Here is a 20,826-nt window from a genome sequence, read left to right on the forward strand (position 1 = left end):
AAAAGCAGGGGTTGCAATACTAGTCTCTGATAAAACAGACTTTAAGCCAAAAAAGATCAAAAAAGACAAAGAAGGGCATTACATAATGGTAAAGGGATCAATGCAACAAGAAGGGCTAACTATCCTAAATATATATGCACCCGATACATGAGCACCCAGATTTATGAAGCAAGCCCTTAGAGACCTACAAAGAGACTTAGACTCTCACACAATAGTAGTGGGAGGCTTTAACACCCTGCTGTCAACATTAGACAGATTAATGAGACAGAAAGTGAACAAGGATATCCAGGAATTGAACTCAGTCCTGCACCAAGTGGACCTAATAGACATCTACGGAACGCTCCACTCCAAATCAACAGAATATACATTCTTCTCAGCACCACATAGCACTTATTCCAAAACTGACCACATAGTTGGAAGTAAAGCACTCCTCAGGAAATGCAAAAGAATGCAAATCATAACAAACAGTCTGTCACACCACAGTGCAATCCAATTAGAACTCAGGATTAAGAAACTCACTCAAAACAGCTCAACTACATGCAAACTGAACAACCTTCTCCTGAATGAAACCACCTTCACCTGGGTAAATAACAAAATTAAGGCAGAAATAAATAAGTTCTTTGAAACCAATGAGAACAAAGACACAATGTACCAGATCCCTGGGACACAGCTAAAGCAGTGTTTAAAGGGAAATTTATAGCACTAAATGCCCACAGGAGAAAGCGGGAAATATCTAAAATCAACATTTTAACATCACAATTAAAAGAACTAGAGAAGCAAGAGCAAACACATTCAAACGCTAGTAGAAGGCAAGAAATAACTAAGATCAGAGCAGAACTGAAGGAGATAGAGACATGAAAAACCCTTCAAAAAAATCAGTTAATCACGAATGGCGAGTAGCCGCGGCGGCGGGAGGGAGAGGCGCAGGGGAGGTTTTCCTGGTTTCGGACCCCACTGGCGGGATGGTGAAATCCTCCCTGCAGCAGACCCTCAATAGCCACTGCTTCGCCAGAGAGAAGGAAGGGGATAAACCCAGCGCCACCATCCACGCCAGCCGCACCATGCCGCTTCTAAGCCTGCACAGCCCCCAGGGCAGCAGCAGTGAGAGTTCCAGGCTCTCCCTCCGCTGCTGTAGTAACCCGGGTCGGGGGCCTCCGTGGTGCTCCTGATGCCCCTCACCCACCCCTGAAAATCCCAGGTGGGGAGGGAATAGTCAGAGGGATCACCATCTTTCAGCTAACTTATTCTACTCGGATGATTGGCTGAATGTAACAGAGGAAGTAATGTCCAACGAAAGATGAGGATTCTCAACCTCCAGTTCAGGCTCACAGACGCCAAACGCATTAACTGTGGAACAGTGCTGAGTGGCGGCAGCCTCTACATAGAGATCCCGGGCGGCGGCTGCCTGAGGGGAGCAAGGACAGCTTTGCAGTTCTCCTGGAATTCGCTGAGGAGCAGCTGCGAGCCAACCATGCCTTTCTTCATTTGCTTCCACAAGAAACCACCAGGACAGAGCTGCCTTGCTCTGAACCTTCAGCTTTTTGGGCTTTGAGGTTGTGAGACCGGGGCATCCCCTTGTCCCCAAGACACTGGACGCTTGCTTCACGGCCTACACGTTCGAGAGAGAGTCTTCGGGAGAGGAAGAGGAGTAGGGCCTCCTGGGGACTGGGCATCCGGCCCTTGGGGCCACCCCTTGTCAGCCTGGTGGGTGGAAACATAGACTCACTCATCTCACCTGGGTTTGTCCGCATGTTGTAATTGTGCAAATAAATGCTCACTCCAAATTAAAAAAAAAAAAATCAATTAATCCAGGAGCTGTGTTTTTGAAGATTAACAAAATAGATAGACCGCTCTCCAGACTAATAGAGAAGAAAAGAGAGAAGAATCAAATAGACACAATAAAAAAAATGATAAAGGGGGTATCACCACTGATCACACAGAAATGCAAACTACCATCATATAATGAACTATATAATACTAAAAACACCTCTTTGCAAATAAACTACAAAATCTAAAAGAAATGGATAAATTCGTAGACACATATACCCTCCCAAGACCAAACCATAAATAAGTCAAATCCCTGTATAGACCAATAACAAGTTCTGAATTGAGGCAGTAATAGCCTACCAACCAAAAAACGCTGAGGACCAGACAGATTCACAGCTGAATTCTATCAGCAGTACAAAGAGGAGCTGATATCATTACTTCTGAAACTATTCCAAATAACAGAAAAAGAGGCATTCCTACCTAACTTATTTTATGAGGCCAGCATCATCCTGATACCAAAGCCTGGCAGAGACACAACAAGAAAAGAAAATTTCAAGCCAATATCCCTGATGAACATCGATGTGAAAATCCACAATAAAATACCAGCAAACTGAATCCAGCAGCACATGAAAAAGTTCAAGATCAAGTCGGCTTCATCCCTGGGATGCAAGGCTGGTTCAACATATACAATTCAATAAACATAATCCATCATATAAACAGAAACAATGACGAAAACTACACGATTATCTCAATAGATGCAGAAAAGGCCTTCAATAAAATTCTACAGCCCTGCATGCTAAAACCTCTCAATAAACTAAATATTGATGGGACATATCTCAAAATAATAAGAGCTATTTATGACAAATCCATAGCCAATATCATACTGAATGGGCAAAAGCTGGAAGCATTCCCTTTGAAAACTGGCACAAGACAAGGATGCCCTCTCTCACCACTCCTATTTAACATAGTATTGGAAGTTCTGGCCAGGTCCATCAGGCAAGAGAAAGAAATACAGGGTATTCAAATAGGAAGAGAGGAAGTCAAATTGTCTCCGTTTGCAGATGACATTATTGTATGTTTGGAAAACCCCATCGTTTCAGCCCAAAATCTCCTTAACCTGATAAGCAACTTCAGCAAAGTCTCAGGATACAAAATCAACATGCAAAAATAACAAGCATTACTATACAGCAATAGTATAAACAGAGCCAAATCATGAGTGAATTCCCATTCACAATTGCTACAAAGAGAATAAAATACCTCGGAATACAACTTACAAGGGATGTGAAGGACCTCTTCAAGGAGAACTACAAACCACCGCTCAAGGAAATAAGAGAAGACACAAACAAATGGAAAAACATTACATGCTCATGGACAGTAAGAATCAGTATTATGAAAATAGCCATACTGCCCAAAGTAATTTACCGATTCAATGCTATCCCCATCAAGTTACCATTGACTTTCTTCACAGAAATAGAAAAAACTTCTTTAAAGTTCATATGGAACAAAAAAAAAGAGCCTGCATAGCCAAGACAATACAAAGCAAAAAGAACAAAGCTGGAGGCATCATGGTACCTGACTTCAAACTATACTACAAGGATACAGTAACCCAAATAGCATGGTACTGGTAACAAAACAGATATATAGACCAATGGAACAGAATAAAGGACTCGAAATAATGCTACACATCTACAACCACCTTATCTTTGACAAACATGACAAAAACAAGCAATGGGGAAAGGATTCCCTATTTAATAAATGGTGTTGGGAAAACTGGCTAGCCATATGCAGAAAACTGAAACTGTACCCCTTCCTTACACCTTATACAAAAATTAACTCAAGATGGATTAAAGACTTAAACATAAGACCTAAAACCATAAAAACCCTAGAAGAAAACCTAGGCAATACCATTCAGGACACAGGCATGGGCAAAGACTTCATGACTAAAACACCAAAAGCAATGGCAACAAAAGCCAAAATTGACAAATGGGGTCTAATTAAACTAAAGAGCTTCTGCACAGCAAGAGAAACTATCATCAGAGTGAACAGGCAACCTACAGAATGGGAGAAAATTTTTGCAATCTACCCACTGGACAAAGGCTAATACCCAGAATCTACAAGGAACTTAAATTTACAAGAAAAAAACAACCCCATCAAAAAGTGGGCAAAGGATATGAACAGACACTTCTCTAAGAAGACATTTATGCAGCCAATAGACATATGAAAAAAAGCTCATCATCATTAGTATTAGAGAAATGAAAATCAAAACCACAATGAGATACCATCTCACACCAGTTAGAATGGTGATCATTAAAAAGTCAGGAAACAATAGATGCTGGAGAGGATGTGGAGAAATAGGAATTCTTTTACACTGTTGTTGGGAGTGTAAATTAGTTCAACCATTGTGGAAGACAATGTGGCAATTCCTCAAGGCTCTAGAACCAGAAATACCATTTGACCCAGTGATCCCATTATTATAAATTATTCTACTATAAAGACACATGCACATGTATGTTTACTGAGGCACTATTCACAATAACAAAGACTTGGAACCAACCCAAATGCCCATAAATCATAGACTGGAGAAAGAAAATGTGGCAGTTACATGCCACGTAATAGCATGCAGCTATAAAAAAGGATGAGTTCATGTCCTTTGCAGGGACAAGGATGAAGCTGGAAACCATCATTCTCAACAAACTAACACAGGAACAGAAAACCAAACACCGCATGTTATCACTCATAAGTGCAAGTTGAACAATGAGAACACATGGACACAGGGAGGGGAACATCACACACTGGGGCCTGTCGGGGGGTGGGCGGTTAGCGAGGGCATAGCATTAGGAGAAATACCTAATGTAGATGACAGGTTGATGGGTACAGCAAATCACCATGGCATGTGTATACCTGTGTAACAAACCTGCACTTTCTGCATATGTATCCCAGAACTTAAAGTATAATTTAAAAAAATAATTAAATACAAGTGAATACTAAGTAAAAGGAGTGGACTGCTGGACTGGAAGATTCAAATATATGACGTCTGCACAAACCACTTTAAATATAAAGCCACGGATACATTGAAAGTAAAATATGAATAAAGTTATACCATGCAAATGGTAAGCATAAGAACACTGGTGTGGCTACATTAACCTCAGACAAAACAGACTTCAGGATATGAGGGACATTTCATAAAGGGAAAAGGTCATTATCAGGAAGACATAAAGTCCTAAATGTATACCCACAACATTGAAAATACATGAAGCAAAACTCAACAGAACCAAAGGAGAAACAGGCAAGGGGCAAAATGATAGATGAAATTATGGACACTATTTTCTCAGTAATTCATAGGAAAAATGGGGGAAAACAATAAGCATACAGAAGATCTTAACAACACTATCAACCAACTAGACTATATTGACATTAATACAACATTACATCCAATGCAGAATACACAAAGTATATAAGTACCTATGGACAGTTAACATAGATAGACTATATACATACATACATTTTCATGTGTGTGTATACATATATAGCACTGATCAAGAGAAGCAAATTTCAAAACAATGATGGAAAGTCATTTTTAGCTATTTTTCCTAAAAATGGCAATAAAAATTACATCACCTAAAACCTTTTATTCATCTAATATAAAAAAGGTCATTCCACAATCTATAAATGCTAAAGATATTTTCTGGAAACTATGACTCACATTATACAGGATGTCCCACAGAAATAATCAACATAATGCACTTATTATAGCAATGCATTAATAAGCCAAATTAATCAGCTACCAAATTGTGCTATATTTCAGCTTCAGTAGAGACAAAGTTCATAAAAGTACGTCGGAATACTATTAGCTTGTGATACTATTTCTCATTAAAATCTATTTTTGAGACAGACTTGAAATGTAGCAAAAAATACTACATATACAAAATAAATATTCAAAGGGAAATATATAACCATGTCTTCTACATAAATATTTTGAAATAAATTATGTTCAATGTGACTCATGTTTTCTGAGAATACAATCCAAGATTACTATTTATTATGTACAAATATAGCACAATTATGTACAAATATTGCACAACAGAACACACTGTACATTTATTTTTGCAAATATCCCATTTAAAAAAATCAATACATGGAATGCCATGAGGCCTGAAGGCCCATCATCGTCCAAGAAGCTATCAGCAGTATGGCCATAGCTGTGTTTTCCATAGTCACTGACTGAAACATAAACTCCTCTTGTCTTCTATACCTTTAATCACTACAGCAATATGCTGTGCTGCTTCTTTACCCAACCCCAAATTCCTCCTGTCCTTCATAACCCCTGTTAGTTCTCTGTAATTCCTAGTCGATGATATAAAAACTCCCAAATAACATCCATCCTCCCAAGTCACTGAAAGGGATCTGGCCCTAAATTTCCTATCTTATGCAAATTCTGATTCTCCCCCAAGCCACATCTTCTATGAAACAGAAGCTGCATTTTCTGCCATACTTCAAGTACATCAGTGGTTAGACAAATAAATTAATATTCTCTTCATTTCCCCATACGTTTTTGGAATTGTATTTCTCCATTTTCCTGAGATAACCCATTCTCCTTTATATTTGTATCATTTGGCTCTATTAAAGATAGTTATCTAACCAACTCTGATCACTCCTGACTCAATATTCCTCTCCATCCCAGTCCCACGGTATATTTATAACTACATAGAAGAGCCAATGAATATCCACCCCCACAGACCTTTGATTCTCTCATCTTCTATGTCTTTCTCCAAAACACTTGCCACCTATTTCAATGGCCATATCCTTATCGCACAAACTACTCCATCCACAAACTACTCTGAAATCGCTAATTTCCTATCTCCAGTCTCAACATTTCTCCTGAAAACTAGATAAATTTCTCCAACTAATCTTCAGTATTTTCACCTGGATATTTCATGCCTACCTGAAACTCAACAATTTAAACTGGTCGCCCTTCCCACGAGGAGTGCAGTAGGCTTAAGCAGATTCCAGCTGAGAAGCTGTAAGAATCTGCGTGTTCTAGGGTTGGGACACTAGGCCCCAGTGGCCTGGATTTTCTAGTGGGATCTTATGATCCATGGGTTGCACAGTTCTGTGGAAAAAGCAGCTTCCCCTTCTGGGTAGCAGTGCTCATTCACTGCGTCCCTTGCTGGGGGGAGGGGGTTCTCCTTTCCCGTGTAGCTCTCAGGTGGGCCACGCACTACACTATTCTTCCTTCTGTCCATGGGTCACCACAGCCTTCTAGTCAAGTTTGATGAGAGAACCTGGATACCTTGGTTGCCAGTGAAGGATTCACACGCTTATTATGTTTTTTTGGGATGGGAGACTCTGAGCCCCACTGTATGTAGTCAGCCATCTTGGCCGCATCACTCCTATTATTTTTACGTCCTTTCCTTTTCTTAATGAATTGGATTGAAACATCAGAATACAGTTATTTAATATAGAACCTTACATGTTTCTGACTATAACAGGTATGCCTAGAGTATTTCCCCATCATAGTGTTTATAATCTGCATTTTATTAGGAATTTTTAAAAAGAAATTATACCTTTGCTATATCTTTCAAGATAATATTCTTTTGTCTACTTACTGATGTGATGAATGATATTAGTAGATCTGTTATTATGGATCCATAATTTCCATCCTGAAATAAATCTTACTCAGTATATTATTTTACTATATAGTATCAGTCAAATTTCTCCATATTTTCTCTTTTAGTTTATGTCTTTTCTGCCTTGCTTGTGAAAGTACTGCCCATCCCAAGATTTTAAAAAGCTAAAAACTTCCACAAATGACATAATAAACACTAACAAAAAATATATTTTCAGACTAGGAAAATATATAACATATCAATAGACAAAGGATCAAAATCTCTCATATACCACTTCAATAATAAAAACCAAACTAAAAAAGGAAAAAGATTATAAACAGGAAATTCACAGAAGAATACACATGCTATATAAATAGAAAAACCAATTGTTTTTCCTTTTCATTCACACTCAACACAGAATACTTCACCTCTGGTTATCAAAATGTGGGAGGGTTCCCACTTCCCACACTGACAAGTTTAACACCAGCTGGGTATCCTACAGTTTAATCCAATCCTGATAATATATCCCTGGAGTTAGCATCAAATCCCATGTGTTAAGGGTTCAATCCCTCAAGATTGCCTCCACTTCAGATATCAATCAAAAGCCTAGATTGTGACCAGTGCTTCTATCTGACCAGCTATATATTGCCAGGGTGGGGAGTGGTGGGAACATGACCCTCTCCTCAGGTTTAATTTGCTAGAGCAACTCACATAACTCAGGGAAACACATTTACAAGTTGATTAATAAAGAATATAATAAAAGACACAGATGAAGAGCTACACAAGGCAAAGTATTTGGGAAGGGGTGTGAAGCTTCCATGCCCTCTTGGGGGCAGGCCACCCTCCCAACACCACATTTCCCATACCCTAGAAGCTCTCTGAACCCTGCAGCTTTGGGATTTTTATAAAGGCTTCATCACATAGTCATTGAGATTATTAATTCAATCTCTAGCCCCTTCCCCCTTCCTACAAGAAAGGAGTTAGAACCGAAAGTTCCAAGTTTCTAATCATGGCTTAGTCTTTCTGGGAGCCAGTCCCTATCCAGGAGCCCACCAAGAGTCATTTTATTAGAACAAAGAGAGTCCTATCACCTAAGAGGTTCCAAGGAATTAGCAGCTCTTTGTCAGAAGCCAGGATAAAAGCTCAGTTATTAGAACCAGAAATACATGTAGAACCCCTATCACTCAAGAAATTAAAAAGGTTTTAGGAGCTGTGTGCCAAAAACTAGGGGTAGAGACCTATATCTATCTCTTATTATTTCTCACACATACTCATACACAAGCATGTATATTACTAATTTGAAGAAAAAATAAGATGATAACCCACATACTGTGTTAGTCATTCACTCTCACACACTGTTGGAGAAACAGGTGTAGCATTCACTCTCACACACTGTTGGAGGAACTATACATTCATATTATCTTTTGGGAGGTTATTTTTGCATCTTTAACCAAACATTTCACTCTAAACCTTCAAAAATTATAAATTCCCCTCTGAAGAACTTCTCCTACAGATTACTGATGTTCTCATAGAATGTACCTCTTCACTACAGCACTGTTAACTAGCGCAACATCGGAACCAACCTAAATATTTACAAATGAAAGGAATGGCTTAATAAATTAACACTGTAATACCATGCAGCTATTTGAAAAAGAGAGATTTAAACATAATGGCCTAGAAAGAGTTCAATGATGAAGTGAAAAAAAACTGAATAAAACTTTTGTCATGTAAATATATAAGTAAGATCTAAAATGATTTGCACCACGCTGTTAAAAGTAGTTATCACTGGAGATGAGCCTGGAAGAGCTTAGGGTTGAATTTTCAACTTTTACTTTACATATATATCTTTTTTTAGTAAGGATATGGATGATTTTTAAATTTTCTCTTGGATTTTTTTTTTAATTCTTTTAAATAATTTGGTGTCTTTAATTTGTTAAAGATTTACGTAAGATTTCTATATGTCTAGTCCTAAGTGAGATCAGTCTGTAGGGTTTTGTGGGGGGGGAGGGGTGTATCTTTGTCCTGTTTAAATACCAAAGTTACACCTTGAATAAATGAATTGATAGTTTTGTTTTCTGTTCCATCAAAGTCTGAACAAAATAAGAATCATTTCATTTTCACAAGGCCTCTTAGAACCTAATTGTAGTTATCTGCATGTTGCATCTTTTGCAAGGGTAGTTCTTGAACAACTTTTCTACTTCTTCCATAGGCTGTTAGTCTGATATCCAGACTCCCTTCTGTAAATAAGTTCAGCTTTCATAACTGTATAAACTTATTTTTCGGAGAAGTTTTACTTACTCTACTGTTCATGTCTTCAATTTCCTTTGCTCGCTGAATTCTCCTCATTTCTAAGACCTGCTCCCTTTTCTTTTGCAACCATGCTTTAAATACTATGTCATTCTCTCTCTTTTTTTCTTTCTCTTCTTCTATTTTTCGTTGCTCTTCCTAGTAAAAGAATATGAAAAGACATTACTAAAAGATTAATAAAATTGTATGAATTATCAGAGTAGAGAGATATATTTTGAGATCTGAAATTAGGATTCCCTGATCCTAAAATTTTCCATCAGAAAATTGGTCCTTCTAGGCCAGACGCAGTGGCTCCTGCCTGTAATCCCAGCACTTTGTGGGGCGAGGCAGGCGGATCACTTGAGGTCAGGAGTTTGAGACAAGCCTGGCCCACGTGGTGAAACCCCGTTTCTACCCAAAATACAAACATTAGCTGGGCTAATTTAACAAGTTTATAGTTAAATTTTCTTCAAATAATGGAATTCTAAGTGTTTTCCTTACATTTTGACAATATAGCAAGACTTTCTAATTCCTTTTGATTGAACAGAAAGAAGAGAGGAAAGGAAAAATTCTACCAAACAGTGTAAAATATATTTGAGAATATCTATATACTATTTTCTGAGCCCTAAAGTAGCCTATATTATAGAAAATATAAATGAATTTATTAAAGATTAAATTTTACATTATTTATACATTTCCATTTCACACAAAGGACTTTGGATACTTTGCATGAATACAGTATGACAAAAGATGATTATCTTTCCAAGGGGAACATTCAGGTATATTACACAGAAGCTAACAGCCAAAGCACTGATCGCTAACGGAGTTGCCAAAGAGAACACTGAAATGATGCACTTAGGTTAGAAAGACAGAGTATAGCAACCCAACCCAGAAAATGTGGGCATAAAAAAGCAAAGCCTTCCCCTGAAACCAACTAAAACATGTTAAAAGTCTTGGTACTTGAAGACCATGTCTTGAGCCAACTTAGTTATAGGATATCGACACAATAAAAGTGTATTTCAGAACAAAGAGTATGACATTCAGAAAAGAGAATCAAAATGAAAACAGAATTATCCATCCCTCACACTAGTTAAAGACTAACATCAGTTCATTAATAAAAAGGCAGTGACAACTATATAAAATCACCGGTATAACTTTTGTAAAAATATACACACATACCTACACATTTGTGTACAGCAAACATATTGATGTCATTCTCAAAAAATTAGTTTGTATTGTCACCAAATTCTTATACTTTTAAGGGTTGTTTTATACCTGAATCAAGTAAACTTAGTTTGACTATTAAAGCTATTAGTGACCAAGTGAGCGAAGCTCTATAAGCATGCACCCTTTTAGGTTCTTATCTGAGTGTGCTAGAGGTTACACGTTCTTACGAAGTCATTTTTCACCTTTTTTTTTTTTTTTTTTTTGCTAATGCCAATTCCTGATTTAAATGCCAGAGATTTCCCTGATAATTTCCCATATAAAGTAGATAACACACCATTTCTCAAGGGTACCAGAGAACTGGAAATTTTTATTCCAGTTTGCTACTAACAAATACAGATATACTTTGGTAAAGTTATTTAAACTTTCCAAGATTTTCCTATCTGCAAAATGATCTGCAAGGTCACTTCTAGTATAGTATTTGCTGAACTTTGTATTTAGAATTAGACATTTTGTATGGCTCAGCTTAATACCATTAGGTTTCCAGTAAAACAAAGAATTGGAGCACTGATATAAGTAATTCTGAGAAAACTCACCAGTTTAAGTCCTGGAATTCTCAATTATAAGATACATAGAGTTTCACATAAGAACAAATATGAAAAACAAAAAAAATTAATTTCTAGAAGGCATTTTGGAGACCTTTCATTAAGAACGTTAGGCTATATTCTTAATCTGAAACTAAAATCCTGGAAGTAAAAGAACTGAAGGCATAGAATATAATATGAAACACATGCAAGTAAAAGAATTACAGTCCAAGTCTTCCTGTTGCCTCCTAAACCTCTACACTTTGTGCCTTCATTTTTCCATCTGACATTTTATTTTTACCTATCATATCAAGATTACTTTCAGCAGTCACTTAACATCTCGTGAGTCTCACCTTTAAAATGAAAGGATCAGATGAAGTCATCACTGAGTTCTCCGCTAACACAGATCAGTCTACTATTCTTTGTGATCCTTACAAGGACCAAAGTAATCACCGTGTTCACTCCATAAATACATATCCTTAATACTTAATCAATCTAACAATAGATAAAGAAATCAAAAGAAGTCTCCAATGGTTTGAACAACTGTTTTAATTCCTATTGCATTTATAAAACAGTAAAACATGCTCTACTTTTAATATAATGCCCACTTAGGTTCTCACCTCTCTTTTCAGCTTTTCTCTCTTTTGTTCTAGCTGTCTTTGTAGTTCTTTCTGTCGAGGGGAAAGACAGTATGTTGAAGTCACTGGTGAGATACGTGCAGACTGTGTCCTGTGATTATATTTCCCATTTCCTTTACTTCGATCTGAGTTGGCAGCAGAGCTTGGACAAGTCTTGCGGTTGAGTGGTGGCTGAGGGATATAAACCAGTGGCTCTCCTGTTGATGAGTGAGTGACAGCATGAATCTTTGCTGCAGAATCTTCTTTCTTGGTGCCACTGACAGAGGAGTTGGAAGATCTGAGTAACAAGTGCTGAGGGTCATTTTCTGTACTATTTGCATTATTAATGGGAGGCAAAAACCCCTGACTCGCAATGTCTTGTAAATTCAGAAGTTCAAATTTTCCATCTCTTTCTACCAGTATTGTCCTATCCTTGTTTTCTTCACAACTTGCATTAGTAAGTGACAGGAGTACATTTTCTTGTCCAAAATCATTGGAAATACATAACTGTGACAGTTTCCCAAACATATTCCTTTCGTTTTCAAAATAATTTTTAGACGTATTAGTGTCTTCTAGTGGAGGAACTTCCAAATCAACTAATTTGTCCTTGAACTTAAGTTTTCGCTCCCTTTTATCATTCACGGGTTCTTGATTCTGTAGAAGCTTGTTAGCTTGTACAATTTTCTCCATAATATATCTCCTTACTTCCTCATCCTCTTCCTCCTCCAAGTCTTTCTGGCTTTCTAGTTTGGATTCCTGGAAAGAGTTTTCGCTATCTGAATCTGATATGGGATCCAAAGGTTGAATACCTGGTACAGAAATTATGTCATTTCTTCTTGGTGAGACCTCATCCTGCAGAGACTTGTCAGGATCAGAATGCTGTTTGGTGTGCTCTATTACTGTTTCATTCTCTTTTAAGTCTTGGTTAATATTCTCTTCCTTCTCACAAGCCATCTAAAAACAAGATATTTTTCAGTCAAAATTGAGATTCTTCATTTATCAGTAGACATACAAAATGGGATTTTCCTGTTCATATAATTTATTTTATGAATGGGAAAATTTAAGTGTTTATTGCTCATAATTTGCTCATAACATTCTAATTCATACTTACGAGTATTCAAGGGAAATACATGTGACAGCAATGCAGGAAAAATTCAACTTTAAATTTGAATTTGATGTTGATTTTTAAACATTTTTATGCTAATGTATCTAACTACAAATAACAATATTAGCATTCCTTTCCCTATAAAATTTTCCTCTCTTCACATTTTCAGAAAAACAATTTTCAAAAATGTTTCCTCCTTGTAATATCTGCATTCTTCAATCAAACATCTTTCTCCCCAGACCATTTCAAAGACGAATTATTTGGTCAAGTCCTAATCACTTGAGGTTCTTTTAATCTTTTCAGACTATTATTGTCATTATAATCTGCAGGACCTATCTACATTCCAGGTCAATTTTTACCTTTAGATCAGATTTTCCTTCTTCAACTATACTCAGAAATTCCAGTAATCCATGCTAACCACCATCAGATAACTTGGCATTACATTAAAAATAATTAATTCCACATGAACCATAAACCAGTATCAGTGCAGCAAAAAACTCCACTCCACTTCTGCTATATCTAACTAAAAGCTTATATATATAAAAATATATAGTATATAAATGTATATAATATAAATATACATAAATATATAATAGATATAATATATAAAGGTATATAATATAAATATTATATATACATTTTTTTCTCTTTGTCAAAGTTCTCTCCCTCCTAAAGCAGTCCTATGGGAGTTACTACATGCTGCTCTCTTCAACCCCTTAAAATCACTTTCCTCCTTCCCTTGCTCATAGGTCATCCTGTGCGGCAGTGAAGGTCATCTTGTCTGATAGTCAGATGTCCAACAAGCAAATAAACCTAGCCCATTAAAATGACTGCCAATTAACTGTGATTTAACTAAGATCTCTGTATCACAATTGTTCATTTTAGCCTTCTCTAGTTCATTTTTTTATTTTTCCAGTATCATGAGGATGGCAGATCTCTGGTTCATTCTTATAGTCTCTGTTTCTAAACTCTCCTTTGGCTTTTATTTCTTTTGTTTGAAAACCCACTTTTTACAAATAAATCTTCCCCGACCCTCTTACGTGTCTCTAGCTCAGTCATACCCTTTTCTCAAAAGCTTCAAAAGAAGAGGTTATTACAATCATCCACTGGAATGTGTAAGATTCATAACAGCACTTTTATTTTATCCCAGCTATATATATCCCTAGCACCTAGAACAGCCTCTGATATATGATAGGTGATCATTAATACTTGCTGAATTAGAAAATGAAACAATAAATCATTCCTATTACCTCTCTAATTCTATCACACTGTGCTTTGGATCTCACACCCTTCCAGTCTTGAGAAACTGGTTCAACCTTACCATTCTGGGTATCTGCCTCTACTCATTCTGCTTATTTTTCTGTTAGGATGCATAAAACTCCCATTTAAAAGCCATCTTGGAAAAATCTTTACTTTTGACTCTGTTTCCATCTTCAAATATTGTGTATCCCATTTGTCTTTTCTATTATATTCAAAACAAAATGAACTAAGAAATCTGTAATATAAAACGTGCATTTCCTCACAGTCTTTTCCTTAACACCTTTAAAACTGGCTTCTGCTATAATAACTCTGATCATTATCCCTCTGAAGTCACCTATTTATATCCCAGTGCTATTCCTTGTCCTACTTATTGATACTAACTTACATATACACATATATATAAACACATACATATACATATATACATATATATGTTTCATAGAAATACATATACACATTATACATATGTAAAGAGAAAGAAATAACCTATCTTGATGCAGGAACTGGTTAATTTTCCTGGAGTTCCTTTTTACATCTCTGATAAATAGTATATGACCATGCTTAATGGATCCACTTTTCCTAGAAGTATTCCTGTGACTCAGACTTTGACCCTTTACTTTTTTCTCTATATTCACTGCCAAGAAGACCTAATTCAGTTTTAAAGTTTTAAATATTAGCTAAAAGGTCATGTGTTTAGAGGATTTGCTTTATTTTTCATTTATTTTAATAGCATAACCCCATGCTTTTACCCAAGTTCACAAAAAGTAGGAATTAACTGTATTTTTTACTTTCAATGCAATAAATCATGATTTTGCTATTTATATTATTTAAATTATAATTTTATAATGGTCATTTTAGTTTTATTAAATGCTAGTGTAATAACTGTTCTCTCACTAATACTTGCTGAATTAGAAAATGAAACAATAAATCATCTGCCTATGCCTTAGGATACAACATTTAAGCAACCTATGCCTCATTTTTCTTATCTTTAAGATGAGGATAATAGTAATTTACCCAATGTAGATCAAAGAAATTTTGTGATGTTTAGATGAGACAATAATGCGAAAACCTTAAAGAATTGCAAAGCACTTTGTAATATAATTATTATGAATGCTGTTGGCAACATATACCTCTATTATGCTGGCATCACTTTTTTCATTTTCATTAATTAACCACTCCAAGTCCTTTTCAAAGTCATCTTCGTATTCTTCACTTTTTTTTGAATCAGTATCTTTAATTTCATTCATTTTCTGTTTGTGAAGGAAATATGCTATAAGATTTCAAAAGATAAGGTATATTTTATGCCCACTCTAGAGGAGGAATGGCATATGGAGATTAATGCTATAGGTAAGCTAAGTAACACAGAGAAACACAAAATGGAATGTTCAAAATGAACATGCACTTGAATACACCATAAAAGAGAGATTTGCAATGGCAAGACATTTCCATAGGTAAACATTCCTAAAAACTCTCCCACCTTCCCCCGATTTCCCAAATAATTATTGATGTTGGTTCCTTTTCCCTCTCAAGATAAATTTTCAGTACACTTTAGGTATGCTGAATTAATAAATAATCCACAAGCTGTTTTAGTCATTAGCTTTGCTTTGTTCTCCCCAAACCTTTGGCCAGACTAAGTTATTACTGAATAATAATGGTTAATTATTCAACTTAATTATTATTGAAAAATAACTGTTACTGTTCAACTGTATAATTATTATTTTTTTCTAAACTATTCATTGGACTATAATTCCTTCCTGATATTTATTTATTTTAAACTAAAAATACAAAGCAGATTTGCTAAAGGACTCAAAAGTAAGCCCTTCAATAATTTCTAAATCAGGTTGAGCACAAATTTTCAAGTGATCTGGAGAAACCAAATCAACACTTCAGAGTGAGTTTCACTTCCTAACTGCAAGACAAGCTAAATTGCTTAAGCTGTTAAGTCTAACTGCCCACCAATTAAAAGCAAGGGCACTATGAATGACACAGAATAAACTAAAACTCACTGTAATCCAAAATACTTACAGTAAAAATAGCACTTTTCAGTCACAATGCCTTGGAATAATCAGTTTTCCTTTCAGAGCAGGGATCTTGAAATTTATTATTTTAAGATGTTTGAGTTACATAAATACGTATCTTTGGAACTCTTCAGTGCTTTCCCTTATTTTATGATAAACATAGTTCTGAACTCATAAATAAATGGTTGCCTGAAGACTTTAGTAGATATGTTTTATTGTTTACAGAGAATCCCACCCACAAGAAAACTAAATTTTAAAATGAAAACATAAGATCTGTATAATAAATTAAAAACACATCAATTAAAAACTTAACAGGTTAGGGATCTTTAAGTCATACTATTATGCCATAATTCAAAGGAAAAAAAAAAGGTCATAGTTAAGGTAACTCTGAGAAGTAAATTAAGTCGCATCAAATCTGAAGTGCGATTCTTTTCCTGTAACTTTAGAAGAAAAAAAAAAAAACCCATGACTGGTTCTCAAGTAAACAAAGAACATAAATTACAAACTCTGGTTATCAAATCCCTTAAGCCTTTTTCAAATGCGTCACAGGATATTCAACCCCTTCAATTCTTCTAATCTTCATCTCCAGGGTACTAGCCATATGGTACACAGTCAACAAGCTAGAACAAAAATACATCTTACACAAACAAAATCACTTAGCACTTCCTACTTTATGCTTGTGAGTTTCACACATTTAAATTTCAACATTTATCATCAGTAAAAATCTAGGTAAGTGGCTTAAACCAACTCTACCCTCTTAACAGGGAACCGTAGAAAGAGACGGAAATCAGTTCCTTCCTCCCTGTCTGGTAAATCCCATGTGGATAGGTGAACTGCTGATCTTTCAGTAGGAGTCTTAAACCAAGTCCATATGTATACATAACTTTGATAACTTTCTTCCAGAATTCAGGATATTCAAAAATAGTTTAATCTAAATAATGGAGTCCCGTCTTACGGCGTTTTAAACATATGCTTGCTTAAAAATCTAAGAACTGAAAGCATGTCAAAGAGAATGCCTTTTAATATAAAATAAGTACTTAAGCAAAAACTAACCCATAACATCATGAAACCATCTGGCCCATTATTCCTGTGTATCCTGCCAAGACTGTGATCCTATAAGTTTTTAAAAAATCATAACCTGTCACAAAGTATAATGACAAATATTTTATGATAATTTTAATCTGTATTCAGGATCCCAAGGTACCACCAACGAAATGAGTATCATTGCCTCTTAATGGAAGCTACAATTTCGGTAGTGACTTTTTCTCCCAGGGACAAAATAATTACTTTCCACGTTCAAGAACTATGAGAGGGGAAAGAATATGACAAAAACTTAGTCTAAGCTACCCTGAGAGAGTTTCCTTCATACGTAGAGAAGCAAGGTGTTACCAGACTTCCCCACCAATGCCAGACTCGGTGGACCTCGGACTCCAGAGGATAAGACGCCACCAGAAAGCTTCTTCCCTCACGACCTACCTTCCCTCCCAGCTCTACCAGACGTTTATACCTTTACCCTCTATCCCACCATTAATATCTCCGCATCGTCCTTCCCTTCTCTCCCTCTATATCCCTCCTGCCTGTGTAAAACGCGGCGGCTGGGGTCACAGAGATGGCCAGGGGAGTTCTCCTCTCCTCCTCTTTCTAAGCTCTTCACATTGAGGCAAAGGAGACCCCGTCACCCGCCTCCGCTGCAGCCAGGACCACACTGCCATGGCAACAGCGTGCCTCTGCGTCCTCCATCCGGGCCTCTCTACGAGAGCGACAAAAACCCGCGCAGGCGCACGCGATATCCCCAGAACACCTACCCCTCCCGGCACCCATCCCGGTGCTTGCAAAAGTCCGGTCAAGCTGAGGTTTCTAAGGGGACGACCAAGGAATCCACGCATCACTAACGTTATTGGAGACTCGCGAAGTGCCGCTGTGTTGGTTGTGAGATTTCCCTCTTGTAGCTATCTCTCGTCAGATTTAGAATTCCTTAGGACAACTTCTAAAACTATATTTCTATATGTTATGTGCTTCGCAGTTAACGTAAAAAAGTAGTTTTTAGTTTTCATTAGTAGATAAGCAAATTGCTAATTAGTTACCATATTTTTGACCCTCAGCTTTTTTTCCGAATCAAAACCAAAACTGTACCCAAGAGAGTTGCCAAAGACAATAGGATTTTTGTTCCAGCTTTGAGGCACATAAAAATGGTCAACTAGAATTTTCTCAAATTCCGCTTATCTTTATGTATAAAGGCAAAGCAAGGTTATTCACTGTTAAAGGTTGAAGGAATTTTAGTCAAATCTCCTTTAATGGATGTAGAGTTGTAGAGTTACTTACCAAAGCTGGAAGTAGACCCTGGGTTTCAGAACTCCTGGGTTAATAGCTTTTTCCTCTGGCCATCCCCCTAAATTTGTATTTTTCAAATAATGGGTACTAGCGGCAATTTTTTTTTAAGTTTCAGTAGGTTTTGGGGGTACAGGTGGTGTTTGGTTACATGGATAAGTCCTTTAGTGGTGATTTCTGAGATTTTGGTGCACCCATCACCTGAGCAGTGTACACTGTCCCCAATATGTAGTCTTTTTTTGTTTTGTTTTGAGACAGAGTCTCGCCACTGGAGTGAAGTGGCACAATCTTGGCTCACTTCAACCTCCGTCTCCCGGGTTCAAGCGATTCTCGTGCCTTAGCCCCCAGAGTAGCTGGAACTACAGGCACACCACCACGCCTGGCTAACTTTTTGTACTTTTAGTAGAGACGGGGTTTCACCATGTTGCCCAAGCTGGTCTCCAACAACTGAGCTCAGGCAGTCCGCCCACCTCAGCCTCCTAACCAATATGTAGTTTTTTTATCCCTCACCCTGCTCCCACCCTTTCTCCCAAGTCCCCAAAGTCCACTGTATCATCCTTGTGCCTTTGCATCCTCATAGCTTAGCTCCCTCTTATAAGTGAGAACATACGATGTTTGGTTTTCCGTTCCTGAGTTATTTCACTTAGAACAGTGATGAATTAACCTCCATTTCCATCCAGGTAGCTACAATGCCATAATTTCATTCCTTTGTATGACTGAGTAGTATTCCAGGGTATGTATGTGTACCACATTTTCTTTATCCACTTGTTGATTGATGGGCATTTGGTTTGGTTCTTTATTTTTGCAATTGCGAATTGTACTGCAATAAATGTGTGTGCAAGTGTCTTTTTCACATAATGACTTCTTTTCCTCTGGGTAGATACCCAGTAGTGGGATTGCTGCAAATGGTAGATCTACTTTTAGTTCTTTAAAGAATCTCCGGCCGGGCGCGGTGGCTCAAGCCTGTAATCCCAGCACTTTGGGAGGCCGAGACGGGCAGATCACGAGGTCAGCAGATCGAGACCATCCTGGCTAACCCGGTGAAACACCATCTCTACTAAAAAATACAAAAAAAAAAAAAAAAGGCCAGGCGAGGTGGCGGGCGCCTGTAGTCCCAGCTACTCGGGAGGCTGAGCCAGGAGAATAGCGTAAACCCGGGAGGCGGAGCTTCCAGTGAGCTGAGATCCGGCCACTGCACTCCAGCCTGGGCGACAAAGCGAGACTCCATCTCAACAACAACAACAAAAAAAAGAACCTCCACACTGTTTTCCATAGTGATTGTACTAGTTTACATTCCCACTACCAGTATAAAAGTGTTCCCTGTTCACCACATCCATGCCAACATCTGTTTTCTTTTTTTTTTTTTTTTTTTTTTTTTTTGCTTATGACCATTCTTGTAGGAGTAAGGTGGTATAGTATTGAGATTTTGATTTGCATTTCCCTGACCATTAGTGATGTTGAGCATTTTTTCATATCTTAATTGGCCATTTGAATATCTTTTGAGAATTGTCTATTCATGTCCTTAGCCCACTTTTTGAAGAGATTATTTGTTTATTCCTTGCTGATTTGTTTGAGTTCCTTGAAGACTAGATATTAGTCCTTAGTCAGATGCAGTTTGTGAAGATTTTCTCCCACTCTGTGGGTTGTCTGTTTACTCTGCTAATTATTTATTTTGCTATGCAGAAGCTTTTTAGTTAAGTCCCATCTACCTACCTTTGTTTTTGCTGCATTTGCTTTTAGATTTTTGGTAATGAAGTCTTTGCCAAAGCCAATGTCTAGAAGGGTTTTTCCAATGTTATCTTCTATAATTTTTATGGTTTCAGGTCTTATATTTAAGTCTTTGATCCATCTTGAGTTGATTTTTGTATATGGTGAGAGATGAGGATCCAGTTTGATTTTTTTACATGTGGCTTGCCAATTATCCCAGCACCATTTGTTGAATAGGGTGTCCTTTCCTCAATTTATATTTTTGTGTGCTTTGTTGAAGATCAGTTGGCTTCATTTCTGGGCTCTATTCTATTTCATTAGTCTATGTGCCTATTTTTATGCCAGTACCATGATGTTTTAGTGACTATAGCCTTGTAGTATAGT

The 20,826-nt window shown here is 37.0% G+C and overlaps 1 protein-coding gene and 1 pseudogene across 5 annotated transcripts in view; one reads left to right on the forward strand and one right to left on the reverse strand.

Annotated features, from left to right (window-relative positions):
* CCDC181 (coiled-coil domain containing 181) overlaps positions 1-20,826 on the reverse strand; it is a 70,459-nt gene that overhangs the window by 17,790 nt on the left and 31,843 nt on the right. For 2 of the 4 annotated variants that reach the window (XM_011979936.1, XM_011979934.1), the window contains exons 1-4: positions 17,985-18,167; positions 15,520-15,659; positions 12,028-12,978; positions 9,672-9,818 (exon numbers count right to left, since the gene is read on the reverse strand). In XM_011979936.1, coding sequence (XP_011835326.1) covers positions 9,672-9,818; positions 12,028-12,978; positions 15,520-15,636 — 1,215 coding nt within the window. In that variant the 5' untranslated portion in view covers positions 15,637-15,659; positions 17,985-18,167. Of the gene's footprint in view, positions 1-9,671; positions 9,819-12,027; positions 12,979-15,519; positions 15,660-17,984; positions 18,168-20,826 lie in introns of those variants that run through there. The other 2 variants (XM_011979937.1, XM_011979935.1) reach the window with 1 other exon arrangement.
* LOC105539593 lies at positions 892-1,652 on the forward strand (annotated as a pseudogene). The gene has a single exon (XR_001006072.1). The product of XR_001006072.1 is annotated as an ornithine decarboxylase antizyme 1 pseudogene (transcript).

Source organism: Mandrillus leucophaeus, unplaced genomic scaffold (genome assembly GCF_000951045.1).
Source record: "Mandrillus leucophaeus isolate KB7577 unplaced genomic scaffold, Mleu.le_1.0 Scaffold207, whole genome shotgun sequence".
Lineage (NCBI taxonomy): Eukaryota > Metazoa > Chordata > Mammalia > Primates > Cercopithecidae > Mandrillus > Mandrillus leucophaeus.